Source organism: Chiloscyllium plagiosum, chromosome 5 (genome assembly GCF_004010195.1).
Source record: "Chiloscyllium plagiosum isolate BGI_BamShark_2017 chromosome 5, ASM401019v2, whole genome shotgun sequence".
NCBI classification, from domain to species: domain Eukaryota; kingdom Metazoa; phylum Chordata; class Chondrichthyes; order Orectolobiformes; family Hemiscylliidae; genus Chiloscyllium; species Chiloscyllium plagiosum.
Genome location: NC_057714.1, coordinates 97,409,129 through 97,426,291, shown reverse-complemented (window position 1 = coordinate 97,426,291; position 17,163 = coordinate 97,409,129). Strand labels below are relative to the sequence as shown.

At 39.0% G+C, this 17,163-nt stretch overlaps 1 protein-coding gene across 2 annotated transcripts in view; it reads left to right on the top strand.

Annotated features, from left to right (window-relative positions):
- wdr37 (WD repeat domain 37) overlaps positions 1-17,163 on the top strand; it is a 145,160-nt gene that overhangs the window by 96,130 nt on the left and 31,867 nt on the right. For both annotated transcript variants that reach the window (XM_043690670.1, XM_043690669.1), the window contains 2 exons: positions 812-1,049; positions 3,023-3,164. In XM_043690670.1, the coding sequence (XP_043546605.1) occupies positions 812-1,049; positions 3,023-3,164 (380 nt within the window). The remainder of the gene's footprint in view (positions 1-811; positions 1,050-3,022; positions 3,165-17,163) is intronic.

The following is a 17,163-nucleotide window of genomic DNA, read 5'->3' as shown; positions in this document are numbered from 1 at the left end:
CTGAGAATCCATCCCCCCTACATTTTCCAAAACAGCATACCTGTTTGAAATGGGTATATCCACAAAAGACTCCTGCTCTAGCTGCTTACCTCTCTTACCCTTCCTGGAGTTAACCCATCTATGTGACTGTATCTGAGACTTTCCCCCCTTTCTATAACTGCCATCCATCACATACTGTCGCTGTTGCAAATTCCTCATCGCTTCTATTTGTCTCTCCAGCTGATCCACTCAATCTGATAAGATTTGCATCCAACAACATTTATGGCAGATATAATCCGCAGTAACCCTTAAACTCTCTTTAAACTCCCACATCTGACAAGAAGTACATATCACTGCAAAGGCCATTTTTGCTCCTTCACAATCTACAGACCCAGAAAATAACACCATCTTGTTTCTCTACAAACACTATCCCAGGTTAAATTAATAGCCATGTCCCTGAGAAGTTTACTTTATCTAATTCGAATTGTGTGGGAATTTTGTTTTGGGCAAGGCAATTAAATTTTAACAAAGTAGACTGTATAGCTAGCGATTCTGCTATTCCTTTCCTGAACTACTACATGTGAAGTGATGTGAAATGGTGAGCTGATAACTCAAGGTGGTTGGACTTCGACTGTGCTCAACAATCTGTCAACAGAAGTTCAGAAGAGTTAAATTGTTTCTTGTGTACTGCACAGCTGGAAAATTAATCCTTTGGCTTTTTGCCACAGTTATCTGATTTGACTAATTACTTTAATTACTTTGAGTGCAACTGTTAATATGGATCCAGCATTCTATCTGTAAGTTGAGTTTAATTCTCTGTATTTTGTCACAGCAAATGTCTGGGGAGGAAGAAGTTGATTTCTCAGACAAAGATGAAGTGGATGGAGAAGTGGAATGTCCCAGTGAAAGTCCAACAGTCCGAGCTCCATCAACTACACTCAAGAGTCATCAGGGTGTGGTCATAGCTGCTGACTGGTTAGTTGGAGGCAAGCAGGTGGTCACAGCATCCTGGGATAGAACTGCAAACCTTTATGATGTAGAAACGTCAGAACTAGTGCATTCTCTGACAGGTAAGGCTAAGGTATAGGAAAGTGTGATGTACACTTCTTAGACATTTTTATGATGAAAATACAGAACTAAGCTTTGAGATGTTGAAGAAAGCAGGCTGTTTACCTGGGTGATGTATTTTTCTTTTGCTAGTCAGCATGGTGGCTTAATGGTTAGCATTGCTCTTTCACAGCACCAGGGACCCAGGTTAGATTCCTGCCTCGGGTGACTGTCTGTGTGGAGTATGCATATGCTCCCCGTGTCTGTGTGGGTTTCCTCCGGGTGCTCCAGTTTCCTCCCACAGTCAAAAGATATGCAGGTTAGGTGAATTGGCCATGCTAAATTGCCCATAGTGTTAGGTGCATTAGTCAGAGGAAAATGGGTCTGGGTAGGTTACTCTTCGGAGGGTCGGTGTGGACTTGTTGGGCTGAAGGGCCTGTTTCCACACTGTAAGAAATCTAATCTAATCTAGTCTTTATTGTGTGAAGGCTGAGAAATTGCTGTATAATTTGTTCACCTTTAAGGGAAAGTACATTTAATTCATTTATATGAAGCTGCAATATTAAATTTGGGTCAGTTGTCTTGCACATCAGATTTAGGTTATTTCAGTGCCATTTAGGGGCTGTGATATTAGATACCTGCGGCATGGTTTCTGTAATAGGGAAGAGCAAATAGACTATTATACTGACCATATCCTTTTCTATGTTGAAATGTTCCTCTCTCCACGTATCTTTGTGTTATTCCACCCTTTCTCTTTCGTACTTCACAATCCATGTATTTTGTGTAGGAGAAAATAGGACTTGCTCACTTCCACTTCTATGCATTATGCATTTGCTAAAGAACCAAACAGTATCTCTGAGCAATTGAACACACTTTAACCATGTTTATCAATATGTGAGATTACTGCGAGATAACATACATACCTCCGATCTTAAGCGCTAACCCCTCCCTCTCAAGCTCCCACCAGTTGTTTCATTTTGTAGTGCTTTGTGTTTTGAAAATGTGAGTCAGGGGAGCTGACATTTTGAGTACAATCTTTTGTACCACGTGACCCTATAGCAAAGAGCACTATCCACTGCTCTCATTCATTAGATCAGAACAGAACTCCACGACATCTCTTGAGGGGGATTCTCCTGACAGTGTTTGCTTTCAAGCAGTCTGTGGGTAGCAGTTGTAAAACATCTTTCACAGTAGAAAGAAGATGAGTGTAAGAAACTGATCAGCATATAGATATTGCTTTTGCAATATTTAGCAATGTGAGACAATTTAGTAAAGAACACTTGATGCCCAGAGATTTATCTGATTTAACTATTTTCAGCAACATTGCAGTTTATTTCCTCCAAGATCTGCATTGAGCTGTAGAATTCTTCAAAACAGAATGTTTGTTTGTAAAATGGTTATTGTGTCATAGATAATCTCTAAAATCAATATTCCTGTCTGCTAAATGATACTTATGTTATGAAAATTCTTCAGTACCACTGCTAGTAGCTTCAGTCTGTAAGCAAGGATAATTTTGGGCATACAGGTCAGGTCCTTCAATGACATCTTCTAAATCTTTGACCGTACCACCTAGAACACCATGCAAGTTCCCTGCTAAGCTGTGCATCATTCCACTTGGAATGATTCTTCCATTCCTTCTCTGTTGCTAGGTCAAAAAACCTGGAACTCTCTTCCAAACAACACTGTCCCTTCTGTTTAAGGACAGTAAACACTTCACAAAGGCAGCTGATGCTTAGCTTCTCCAGGGCAATTAGGGATGGTAATAAGTTCTGACCTAGCCAATGATAGCCACATCCCATGAATAACGAAAAAGAGTGGATAAGTTTATTTCCGCAACTGAAGCGATAGTCTAGCACACTCATTGATGACTAATGAAAGAGTATCATTGAAGAATTAAACTCATCTTGGGTGTTAAAAGAAAAATAAATACAATTTTGATTTCGTATTCTTCAAAATTAATTGACTGCACAACTTATCTTTGGTCTCCCTTTGTCAGGACACGACCAAGAGTTAACTCATTGTTGTACTCACCCTACTCAGCGCCTTGTCGTAACATCATCACGTGACACCACCTTTCGTCTCTGGGATTTTCGAGACCCTTCAATACACTCGGTCAACGTCTTTCAGGGTCATACAGAGTGAGTGCCTTTAAACTTTTAAACTTTCAAGAATTACTGCTATATTTCTCCTGCAACTCTGAACAGTGTGAGATATTTACATTTGGTTTGCTGACAAGATCACAGGGCAAACATGTGTCTCAAGACTGCTTCAACGTATCTTTTCGGACTGTGTAAATTACATTAATTTAAGTTTTATTTTTGGCAAGTTGTAAACCTTCAGTATATAGTCAGAAAATATGTTGATGAATAACTTGCTTCGTCTTACAATATTAGTGATTTTCTTTGTGCCATGACTTTCTCAACATCCACTTTCTAGTGCAACTTAGAATGCAAATTAATTTTGAACTTTTAATTGGGTCAGTATTTTTGATTTTATGTTTTTTTTCAACAGTTGACTGATAGTTAATCAACTTCAACGTTTATAGTGCTTCATGGTGATCAAAGTGCTTGCATCATTTGGAGGATGGCTTTTCAGTAGGACATGGTCTTAGTTGAGAATTTATTTAACTTTGCCTCACTTTGTTCATTAATATTTGTGTGTGTGCTTGTACTGCTGATTTCTTCTCTTTTAGAGACTGGGGCTGCATGAGTGTTGGAATGGAACCGAACCACAATCATTGGTTCTGTAGATGTAATATATTTGGATTCCAAAAGGCATTTGTTCAGGTACCACACGTAAGACCACTTAGTAAGATAAGAGCCCTGGTGTTAGGGTTAATATGTTAGCATGGATAGAGGATTGGCTAATGGAAGCTAATAGAGTTGGGGTAGAGTCGGGTATTAACAGGGATCAGTGCTGGAGCCACAATGATATACCGTTAATATTAATGACTAGGAAGAAGGAAGTGAAGCTTGCATATTACTTAAAAATAGTTGGGAAAGCAATTTGGGAGGATGACACAAAAAGTTTACAGAGAGATATAGACAGGTTAAGTGACTGGGCAAAACTTGGCAGATGGACTGTAATATGGGAAAAAATGCATGTTATTTAAATGGACAGAGACTGCAAAAAAATGCAACCCCGAGGGTTTTGAGGGCCTTAGTGCATGAATAATAAATAGCCAGTATCCAGGTTCATCGGATAATAGAGATGGCAAACAGAATGTGGACCTTTACTTCAAAGGGAACAGATTATAAAAATTGGGAGGTTTTGCTAAATTTTTGCAAGGCAGTAATCGGACCACATCAAGAATACTGTGAACGTTTTTGGTCCCCTTATCTAAGCCAAGACACAGTGGCATTGGTTACGGTTCAGAGAAGGTTCACTAGGTTGATCCTGAGTAAGAAGGCGTATATTTTTAATAAGAGCTTGAGTTCCAGCTTCAGGTGACTGTGGAGTTTGCACATTCTCCCGTGTCTGCGTGGGTTTCCTCCCACAATCCAAAGCTTTACAGGTTAGGTGAATTGGTCATGCTAAATTGCCCATAGTGTTAGGTGCATTAGTCAGGGGTAAGTATAGGGTAGGGAAATGGGTCTGGGTGGGTTACTCTTCAGAGGGTCATGTGGACTTGTTGGGCCGAAGGGCCTGTTTCCATACTGTAGAGAATCTAGTCTAGATTTGACGTGGAAAGATAGGATTTTAGACGACATGCTGAAGCATCGAAGATTCTTAGAGGGCTTTACAGGGTAAATGCGAAGTTGTAAATGCTATGATTCAATGAAATGCTGAGAGGTTATTTTCTCTCGTAGAAGAGTCTAGGACCAGACGGCATAATCTCAGAGTAAGAGGTCACCCATTTTAGACAGAGAAGGAGAGGAATATCTTATCAGAGCGTTGAATCTGTGAGATTCTATAACACACAAAGCTGACAAGTTGGGTCATTAAGTATGTTCAGGGCTGAGAAAGACAAATGTTTAATTAGTAAGAAAATCGAGAGTTATGAGGAGAAGGCACTTAACTGAAGTTGAGCATTATCAGATCCTCTGTGATCTCAGTGAATGGCAGCGTATACCTGAGTAGCTACATAGCCTACTTGTGTTCCTACACCTTATGGTCTTATGTTGACATGCGCAATTAGTAGGGATAGCAAAGAGTAGGGTGGGACCTTTGCAATTGTTACTGTTATTGATTTATTCACTGGTTTGTGCTTTTGAATGTTTTAAGGAAACTCATTCTGTTTGAGGTATTGTCATGTCTGCAGACTGAAATTCCACTTAAATACTGCATACACTGGTTACACTGCCTTGGACCATGTTCTTGTAGGAGAAAGTGAGGTCTTCAAATGTTGGAGATCAGAGCTGAAAATGTGTTGCTGGAAAAGCGCAGCAGGTCAGGCAGCATCCAGGGAACAGGAGAATCGATGTTTCGGGCATAAGCCCTTCTTCAGGAATGTTCTTGTATGCATTTTTATTGATATCAAGAGAAGCAAATCCCTCCAAGCCACACATCATCCTGACTTGGAACTAAATCAGCATTTCCTTCATTGTCACTGGGTCAAAATCCTGAATTCCCTTTTGAATTCAGCACATTAAATATACCTACACCCCAAGGACTACAGCGGTTCAAGAAGGTGGCTTCCCTACAACTCCTCAAGGGCAGTTAGGGATCGGCAATAAATACTGGTGCAATGCCATGCCTAAATGCTAGTGCCCATGGACAACATTTTGAGAAAAATTACTTTTAGTCTGAATGGCAAGAGGTTCAAAAAAGTTGCAATAGTTTATAGGATTAAATGAGCATAACTTTCACTGGGGAGTTTAGTTTTGGGATTTCAGAAGAAATATTGTCGTTTTATAATCTTGAATAACAACTAAAGTCATGATTATAATGATTTGTGTTTGTCTCCGAACTGATTTGAACCCAATTGAAATATTATGGATCAGAAGGCTTAGACCTCATACACCATTTTTAAACGCAAGTTACTCTGATCAACCTTGGCACAAGCAGAACAGAAAAGAGTCCTACTCCAAAATAATAACAACGTTGTGATGGCATTATGGTATGGCATTTATATTGAAAGGTTTAAGATCAACATTGAGCATGATATAGGTAGAATGCAAACCAAAGTCATTTGATAGTACAAATTTGAGTCTTGCTGAGAAAATCAATATTTTGTCAAAGCTTCTGATCTTGCATTTATTCAGATAATTCGCAAAAAAAGTGCAGAAAATAATCATTTTATATTGTATGAGAAGAGAGTGCTGATTGGCTGGCAAGTAGATTCTAGTGCAGGCATTGCCATGAAAAATGCATAGTTGAATGATGACTGACTTTTAACTGACAAGCCTTGTTCAGTTTAAATTAGGCGGGTTAACTCTCATTGGTGAAAGCGTTGGCCTGAAATGAACCAAGAAATGGCAGTTATCTGTTTTGTGGTATTGAAGTAAACAAAAGTTTTCTATCTATAAATAACAGGGACCTGCATATTAACAAATGAGGTTTCCGGTATAAGCCAACTGACTGACTAATTTAAATTTGTTGTCAGCATAATTCTTCACACTTGGATTATTGAGCAAATGCTATCCAGTTGAGGAGAGCCATTTAATGTTGGACTATATATTTTGGGTTTTGCAAGCACATGATGGTTGGATATGGTTAATACCTTACTGGTTATGAACAGGCAAAGGAATCTGCTGATCTGCCAGTCTTGGGGATCTACGGCCTATGTACTTGGCATCATGCCGGCACTGAAATTATATACCATATTATTCAACTGTGTGCTCAGCAGGCTGTCACAACCTGAGAACCATAGACCAGTCAACTTAATACCAGTGAGTGGTAATAAACTGAAATTTATATTTAAAGAAGTTAGAGACAATCTAGGTACTGAAAATATCAGTCAAAAATACAGAAAATCTGAAATAGGAGCCCAACATGGTTCAAACCTGTTCTTATCCAGTGTTCCACCAGGGCAAAATGAAGGATGGGTGAACAATGCACTGATGGGAAGTGAGGAAGCAACTTAAATACTATATTTTGCATCAGCATTTACTGTGGAGAAGAATATGGAAGATGGAGAACATGGGGAAATAAATAGCGACATCTTGAAAAATGTCCATATTACAGAGGTGGTGGTGCTGGGCATCTTAAAACACAAAGGTGGATAAATCCCTGGGAACTGATCAGGTGGAGCCTAGAACTCTGTGGGAAGCTAGGGAATTGATTGTTGGGCCCCTTGCTGAGATATTTATATCATCAATAGCTACAGGCGACGTGCTGGAAGACTGGAGGTTGGCTAACGTGATGTCACTATTTAAGAAAAGTGATAAGGAAAAGCCAGGGAACTATAGATCAGTGAGCCGATGTCTGTAGTGGGCTAGTTGTTGGAGGAAATCCTGAGGGACAGGATTTGTATGTATTTGGAAAGGCAAGGACTAATTTGGGATAGTCAACATGGCTTTGTGCGTGAGAAATTGTCTCTCTCGAACTTGATTGAATTTTTTGAAAAAATAGTGAAGGGCATTGATGAGGGCAGACCAGTGAACTTGGTCTTCAGTAAGGCATTCGACAAGGTTCCTAATGGTAGACTGATTAGCAAGGTTAGATCTATGGGAGTAGAGGGAGCACTAGCTATTTGGATACAGAACTAGCTGAAAGGTAGAAGACAGAGGGTGGTGATGGCGGGGGGTTGCTTTTCAGACTAGAGGCTACCTCAGAGCACAATGGGATTTCGGTGAGATGGTCAATGGGCTGAGGAGTGGCAGATGAGGTTTAATTTAGATAAATGTGAGTTGCTGCATTTTGGAAAAGCAAATCAGGGCAGGATTTGTGCACTTAATGGTAAGGTCATGTGTTGTACTGGTTCATAGTTCCTTGGTAGATAAGACAGTGAATGAGGTGTTTGGTATGCTTTCATTTTTGGTCAGTACGTTGAGTATAGGAGTTTCGAGGTCATGTTCTGTGGCAATTTAGGACATTGGCTAGGTCACTTTTAGAATACTGTACAATTCTGGTCTCCCTGCTATAGGAAGGATGTTGTGAGACTTGCAAGAGTTCAGGAAAGATTTTCAAGGATGTTGCCAGGGTTGGAGGTTTGATCTATAGGGAGAGGTTGAATAGGCTGGTGCTGTTTTCCCTGGAGCATCGGAGGCTGAGAGGTGACCTTATAAAAGTTTATAAAATATGAGGGGAATGGATAGGGTAAATAGACAAGGTCTTTTCCACATGGTGGAAAACTAGAGGGCATAGGTTTAGGATGAGAAGAGAAAGATTTAAAAGGCATCCGAGGGGCAACTTTTTCACACACGGTGGTATATGTATGGAATGAGCTGCCAGAGGAAGTGGTGGAGGATGGTACAATTGCAACATTTAAGAGGCATTTGGATGAGTATATGAGTAGGAAGGGTTTGGAGGGATATGGGCCAAATGCTGGAAAATGGGATTAGATTCATTTAGGATATCTGGTTGACATGGTCCCATGAGTTGGACCAGAGTGTCTAATTTCATGCTGTGTATCTCTATGATTCAATGACACTAATAGGCTGTATGCCTTAATTCTTACCATCGTTCTCCTTTTAATTCATTTATACCAGCTTTCTCTGAGCTCAGGAAATCTGGCCAATAAAAGGCAGGAGGACAGGAACCAAAAACCATAAGATGTAAGAACAGAATTAGGATAGTCAGCCCGCCATAGCTGATATGTTTCTCAACTCCGTTCTCCTGCCTTCTTCTCTTAACCCTTGATCCCCGTACTAAACAAAATCCTATTTCTTCTTTAAAGATACTCGAATTACTTGGCCTCCACAACATTCTGTGGCAATGAGTTCCACAAATTAACTCACCGTCTTGCTGAATAAATTCCTCTAAAGGGTTCTAAAGGGTCGTGTCTTCACTTGGGGGCTGTGCCCTCAGGTTCTAGTCTCTCCTACTAGTGGAAACATCTTCTCCACCCCCACTCTATCCAAGCCTCTCACTATTTTGCAAGTTTTGATCAGATCCCGCTTCCCTCATCGTTTTAAACCCCATTGAGTACAGACCCATTTAGACAAGTGCCTTGCTTGTGTGCATGAGGAGCAGGAGTGTTTCCTCCAAACAGAACAAGCTGAAGTAAAACTCCTAACATGTGATCTGTGTGTTTCACCTGTCACCACCAACCATCATAGAATTCCTCTACCCCCACAGCAATGTCTCTCAATCTTCCAGGATACCTGTCTGCTCATGTTGGCGCTGGTCTTGGTCAGCCTGGCTGCCTGTCTACAGGATGTTAGACAATAGAAAATAGGTGCAGGAGTAGGCCATTTTGCCCTTCGAGCCTGCACCACCATTCATTATGATCATGGCTGATAATCCTCAATCTGAGATCTGACAGATGAAATGGGAGATTGAATTGAATTAGGTTTATTGTCATAAGTACTCACATGATTGCAGTGAAAAGTTTGCAAGTTGCTACTTACGGCACCATCTTAGGTACAAAGGTAGTGAGGTAAAAAGCAGAAAAACAAAGAGAAGTTAAAAAGTTAATTATTACTGTCCTTACTAAAAACTATCCATTCCAAAATAGACCCTTGTGAAAAGGCTTACTTCTGGACTATATATATAGTTTGAAAGTTGCTGTCTGATTTTCAGCATATTGCATCAAGGAAATGGTTCACCAAAAAGTCACTGTCTAAGCATTTAAGAGGTGCTATCCGAGGAGCAGTCAATTTCCGAAAAGGAGGGAGAAATGTGTGGAAAATCGGAAAGATTCATCAGTTATGAATCATGAATAACCTATATTCTTTATTGTAACATTGTTAAAAGGTGATGCATCAATGTGATTTTCTTTTCTCCTCTTCCTGAAGAATTTGGCAGATGCTATTCTTAATATTTTAGTTAAGCATTGCAATAACTTGTTCCACCGAAAGAAAGACTTAGTTTGCATCATGTTTGTCTTTAAAATGTCTTCTCAGGTTAAATTTTGTTGTTGTTTGGTTCAAAGTCTTTTGTTTTTTTTATGGCAATCTGAGATAATGTAAATATTGATGCATGTTGTGATATTGCATTATAAAAGCTGCTGTATGACTTGGGATAATCAAACTATGAAATGTTGGTGTTTGTTACAAATATTTATATTAAGCTTTTGTGATTGTCTCCTCATTCTATTCCAGAACATTTCAAACAATAGGCTTGGAGTAGCTTCAAATTTCAGTCATATAAGTATTATTTTGAACTTCTTAAATATGTCAAGATTTTAACGTAGCAAACTTTTAAAGTATAAAATTAATATATAATGTCTATAATGGTGCAAATTTTCAATCTGAAATCCCAATGTTTAAGCAGTCTTGTTGAAGGTTAAGAAATATTGTTATTATCATATTCCTGGAATATGTCAGATCCCAAACTGAAATCTGGCTTGATTGATCATACTTTTTTTTTTAAGTTAATGAGGTGGCCTTTTACTGAAACACAAGCATGTGATGCTGTAGCTTTGATTTTAACAATAAGACAAAAGTTAATTATGCAAAAGCAAAGAAATTAAAATAGAATAAACCAAGCTATTTGCTTACAGCACTGTTTGAAATATTTCAAAACACACGCTAGAAGACAATTCTATTTATCCAACTACAATCACATTATAGTATTCAAACAGCAGATAGAGTTTCCTTCTCTAAATCATTGATATGTTTGACTAACAGTTGCTTTCAAATCACAGTCTTGAGAGTTTGACAACCTCTTCTTCACACAACTGTTTAGATTTTCTCAGTTTCAGATAAAGCCTTCATGCTTCTAATCAAAACCTTCTGCTCTAGAACTAACCGATTTCCTCATTTTTCTGAACTGACTCCTTTCTCCAGGAAAATGTTTTTGATATCCAACTTTAACCAGACTATCCATGAACTGGAAACGCCAGAAGTGTTCGGAGCTATGGGGTTTTGTTTCGTCCTCAGCATAAGTGACAAAAGGCTAATGCTCTTCAACGTTTCCTCGATCTGTTTGTAAAGCTCCTCTAATTTCAAGCAAATTCATAATACCACTCCTGGAAGCCCCTCTTGTATTTAATTCATTTCTTTTAAAAAGGAGCATGGCTCCAGAAATACTGACAAGCTAAGCATTGGATTCCCTCATGCACATACCCCAAAACCTATGTGCCATTAGTTACACATCCAACTGTAAAATAAATGATATTGGTGGGCGGCACGGTGGCACAGTGGTTAGCACTGTTGCCTCACAGCGCCAGAGACCCGGGTTCAATTCCCGCCTCAGGCGACTGACTATGTGGAGTTTGCACGTTCTCCCCGTGTCTGCGTGGGTTTCCTCCGGGTGCTCCGGTTTCCTCCCACAGTCCAAAGATGTGCAGGTCAGGTGAATTGGCCATGCTAAATTGCCCGTAGTGTTAGGTAAGGGGTAAATGTAGGGGTATGGGTGGGTTGCGCTTCGGCGGGTCAGTGTGGACTTGTTGAGCCGAAGGGCCTGTTTCCACACTGTAATGTAATCTAATCTAATCTTAACATGTAAATGAATCACCCCTGCAGAATATCCAAGAGAAAAGCAAGTGCACTGTCAAAATTATCATTTGTATTTATTACTGGTCCAATACTTAAAAAAAAAAATGGCATTTTGGTTATTGACTCGATTGAAATAATTTAAATTTAAAATCAAGGTGTGCTATTGACAAAAGTTGGGTTGGTGTGAGGGGGTGGTGCTTAAAGAAGTTGGAAGAAGACAGACAGACAGCTGCCTTCATGTACACCTCGTCTGTTGATCCCTGCTCCCAAAAGAGGTAGGCAATTCTTTTGACATTGCATAAACTAATAATTTATTAATAGGTACATGAAGATTACATTTATTTTGTTAAACTATATTATTGCCACTGCGTTTCCCTTATAAATGAGGTTGCATCAATCCTATCCAGTAGGTGGTGCTAATAAGCTAGGTATTTGTCTGTCCCTGCCTCAGGTTCAACTTACAAATTGCTTTTTCTTTTGTTAGCAGTACGCCTGTCAGCTTAGTGTCTTTAAACTGAGATGGTGATAATAAAATTTGGCTTATTCTAGAAATCAAAATTTCCATTCAAAATATATTGAAAGAAATATCCCACCATTCGGCCTCTCGTGGTTCTTTTGAAAATGTACCTAGTTGGTCCCAACTCTTTGTGTAAAGCCTCTCTAATTTCTACATTTGAAGTATATATACAATTCCCTTTTGAAAGTTACTATTAAGTATGATTCTACTTTGAGATAGTGTATGCATGATTTTCACAATTCACTGCATAAAATTTCTCTTAGATTTTATATAGCAGGCCTAAGTGGCTGAAAGGCCTGTTTTTCCCTATATGCTTATCCTGAGTCTATTACAAATTCTCTTGCTGTCAACTCTTCACAGTCCTTGAAGTACTTTTTAGGAAGTGAGGTCACTGTTACATTTAATGTCTCATCTGAAAAGTGGCATTGCAACATTACTGCAATTGCTCTGTACACCTTCCTTTGAAGTGCCACCTTAGGTAATCGACCCTAGACTTGGAATTGGACTTCTGCTGTTCATGAGCTCAAGTTGATTGAATTGGACAGACTAACTTAAATTGTGGAGTACCTCTATATTTTTGTTGTTAAGAGATCAATAAAAGTACATTGTAAACTAGACATTTCTTGATTGTCACATTGTCATAGAGATGCACAGCACGGAAACAGACCCTTCGGTCTAACTTGTCCATGCCAACCAGATATCCTACATAAATCTAGTTCCATTTGTTAGCATTTGGCCTATATCCCTATAGGTTTGTTGTCATTCGAAAAAAGGAGATTGAAGGGGGGGTCATGATTGAGGTCGACAAAATCATGAATGGTATAGACAGGGTAGATAGATAAGCTTTTTCTCAGGGTGAAGGATTCAGTAACGAGAGGTCATGCTTTCATGGTGAGAGGTGAAAAGTTTAAGGGGGATACATGCGGCAAATACTTTACACGGAGAATTGTAGGTGCCTGGAACGCGTTGCCAGCAGAGGTAGTAGAGGCAGGCACAGTAGATTCATTTAAGCTGCGTCTGGATAGATGCATGATTAGGTGGGGAGCAGAGGGATACAGATACTTAGGATTTGGGTGACAGGTTTAGACAGTGGATTTGGATTGGCTCAGGCTTGGAGGGTCAAAGGGCCTGTTCCTAGGCTGTAAATTTTCTTTGTTCTTAAACACCTCCTATTCATATACCCATCCAAATGTCTTTTAAATGTTGTAATTGTACTAGCCTCCACCACTTTCTCTGTAAGCTCATTCCATACACGCTATCCTCTGCGTGAAAACGTTGTCCCTTATGTTCCTTTTAGATCTTTCCCCTCTCACCATAAACCTATGCCCTCTAGTTTTGGACTCCCCCCCTCCCCCCCCGGGGAAAAGATGATGTCTATTTATCCTATCCATGTCACTCATGATTTTATAAACCTCGATAAGGTCACTTCTCACCTCCGATGCTCCAGGAAAACAATCCCTGCTGATTCAGCCTCTCCCTATAGCTCAAACCCTCCAACCCTGGCAACATCCATGTAAATTTTTTCTGAACCCTTTCAAGATTCACAATATCCTTCTTATAGCAGGGAAACCAAAATTGCATGCAGTATTCCAAAACTAATGTGCAGTACAGCCACAAAATGACCTCCCAACTCCTGTACTCAATGCACTAACCGATAAAAGCATATTAAATGATGCCTTCACTATCCTATCTACCTGTGATTGCACTCTCATGTCATTGGTAACTATTTGGTATTGAAGATCCTTCGCCTGGGTTTGTAGCTGTCATGTTCCAGTTTATGTTTTGGACATTATTTGAAGTAATTGGTGACCACCCTGCCAAGGAAAAAGAATTCCCAGCTTAACTTTTTTTTTGTTTGTGGGAAATATCTTGTTATAAAGCCAGTATGAAACCTGATTGTACTTTTGAGGAGTGAAGACTTCTCAATCTGTATAACTTAGGTAGGCTGTGGATTGCAAAGCTTGTGTTTGCTGACAGTCATCTGAACATTTTACACATTATCCTTTCTGGCTTTTCAAAAACAACTCATTATTGTTCAAAACCAGAGAGAACTTTTTTGTTGTTTTTCCTGTTGTGAATGGAGGGATGTGTGTGTGTTTTGCACTATTTAATGAGGTAAATATTTATATTTTCATTCTGCATATTATTAACCAGTTCTGCAAAGTTTAAAGAATGAGTTTTGTTTTATAAAAAAAAATTTGCATTCATTAAGAAAGTTAGTGAATCTTTTTATTCTAAGTCTAATGTAGAGAAAGCATATGAAAACAAACAATGAACAAGTGAAGCCCACATGGCCGTTTGAGCTTACTCTGTCATTTTATAAGATCATGGCTAATCTGATTGTAATCTCAACTCTACATTCTCAATATTCTTTCATCCCTTGGTAATCAAGAAACTGTCTCCCTCTGCCTTAAAAATGTGTATAGATTCTGCATCCACTGCCTTTTGAGGAAGGGAATTCCAAACACACTCAGCTTCTAGGAGAAAAATGTTCTCTTACCTCAGCTCATGAGCGCCCCTTTAGTTTTGAAGTATGATCCCTTTGTTCTAGGTTCCCCAGCAAGAGCCAACATCCTTTCAACATCTACCCCATCAAGTCATCTTTTTTGTTTCAGTTAAGTCACCCCTAAACTCCACACAATACAGGCCTTTTCACTTGGCTATCTGCTCTTTCCAGGTATTAGTCTAATAAATCTTCCCTGAATTGCTTCCAATGTATGAACATCCTTCCATATATGGTGGCTAGCCTTGTACACTGTACTCCAGATGCGGTCTCACCAATGCCCTGCCTAAGTGAGGCATAACCTCCCTACTCTTGTATTTGATTCCTTTGAAATAAAATATAGTGTTCTATTAGCTCTCCTGTTTACTTGCTGTTCCTACATACTAATTTTCTGTGATACATCCACCAGGACACCCAGATATCTTTGCATCTCCGAGCTCTTCAATCTCTCACCATTTAGATAATGTGCCTTTTTTTATTCTTTCTGCCAAAATGGACAATGTCTCAGTTTCCCATATTGTACTCCATTTATTAGATCTTTGCCCACTCACTTGACCGATCTGTATCCCTTTGTAAGCTCCTTATGTCCTCTTCACAACTTACTTTCTTACCCATCTTTGTGCCATCAGCAAATTTAGCTACCATATCTCTGTTCCTTTCATTTAAATCATTTATAGAAATTGTAAAGAGTTGAGATCCCATCACCAACCTGGCAAAACACCACTTATGATATCTTGCCACCTTCAAAATATATTTATTCCCCTTCTCTGTTTCCTGTTAGCCAGCAAATTTTCTGTCCTTGCCAGTACCTTACGTCCATACCATGAGCTTTTATTTTCCAGAATAACCTTTGGTTTGGCTTATCAAATGATTGGCTCTACTGAGAGCAGGATAAAACATCTACATTTAGAGCTCATGAATATTTTGCTGCATGAGTTCCAAACAGAGTATCGAGTACAGTTTCATTGGATTATTCAAGATTTCATGGCCTGTAGTAAAGTTACGACTATTTTGCAGAGGATTCCTGTTCTAGAGCAATTGAAATTAGAGTCCCCTTTCATTTGGAACACAAGCAACAATTGCAGTACTATAACTTTTGACTGTCATTGTGTTGAGTTGCTTTTACTGAAGCATGCTGTTTTTGTAAAATTTTTATTAAACATCATTTAGATGCTAAATCAGTATAAAATATCAAGTCAACTGCATTGAGGAACTAAGTTGAGATTTGATCCATTCCCCCAAAAGAGTTTTATTGAACAATGAATTTATCATAATAGGGTAAAGCTGACCAATCTTTGTCTGGTAATAATGCATAATAAAGTTCCTCAAGGGTCTGTTGTGGGTCCCACAACATTCAGACTCATGATAAGTGACGTGGAGCAGATATTATTGATTATAGAATAATGAAATTACAGTAGAAAAGTCAATTCATTGCATTATAGCTATGCTACTGTTTGCTTTTACAGTTGAAGGTTTCACACATAGTTGTATTACCCTATCCTTTCCTTGATGATCTGAATTCTTTTAGCAAGATAGAAGCTGGGGACAGGAGCAGGCTGTTTGACCCTCCAAGCCTGTTGGCGTTGAATAAGATCATAGCTGAAAGAATTGTGGTCTCAACTTATGACCGAAACGTTGATTCTCCTGTTCCTTGGATGCTGCCTAACCTGCTGCGCTTTTCCAGCAACACATTTTCAGCTCTGATCTCCAGCATCTGCAGTCCTCACTTTCTCCTTGTCTCTTATGATCCAAACTAGAAGAATTTATCTTTGAGCATTAGCACTTTCAACTGAATGTCTTGAGGGTTGCGCTATGTTGTTGTTTGGAAAGCATAGGAGATGGTGGGACTAAGTGTAAAATAGCAAGTTTCAGATAAATTTGAATTCATGGGAAGCCAGCAAGAAGAATATTAGGGTATTTAACCGTGAAAGTGACAAAAGCAGGTACATTTTAGTATGAAAAGGGACTATGTTTTTTGGAGTTTTATTCTACCAGAGATCAGTTCATCAATCAATCTTTTAATCATTTCACTTATTCCCATTTAATCTGAAGTATGCTTTAATCTGCTCAATATCTTGGAAAATAATACTGAGACCCATGGGTTGAACACAAACCTTTACCTTGGTAATATGAGTATATTAAAAAATACCATGTTCCCCCTTTGTCTCCTCTCTCAGGTAACTTTATTAATGAAGATTAGGTAAGTGAACAATACTGAGTGAAACACAACATATTTACAATGTTAGCACTTTAAATCGTAGCAAAACTAATTTTAAAAGGGCCTAGATCCCAGCAAATTAAAACAAAACAAAGATCTGCGGATGCTGGAGATCTGAAAGAAAAACAGAAGTTGCTGGAGAAACTCGGCAGTTCTGGCAGCAATTGTGGGAAGAAAGCAGAGTCAGCATTTCGAATCAAGTGACTCAAGTCTGGAGAGTTCTGAAGAAGAAACATTAACTTTGTTTCCTCCATGCAGATGCTGCCAGAGCTGCAGAGTTTCTCCAGTAATTTCTGATTTTGGCCCAGCAAACAGTTGTTTAATTCTGCTGTAGTAAAGTGTTTATATAAAATGTTTACATATCGCATGCTTCTTTTCAATACCAAAGGCACTACATACATAATTCTGGATTAGT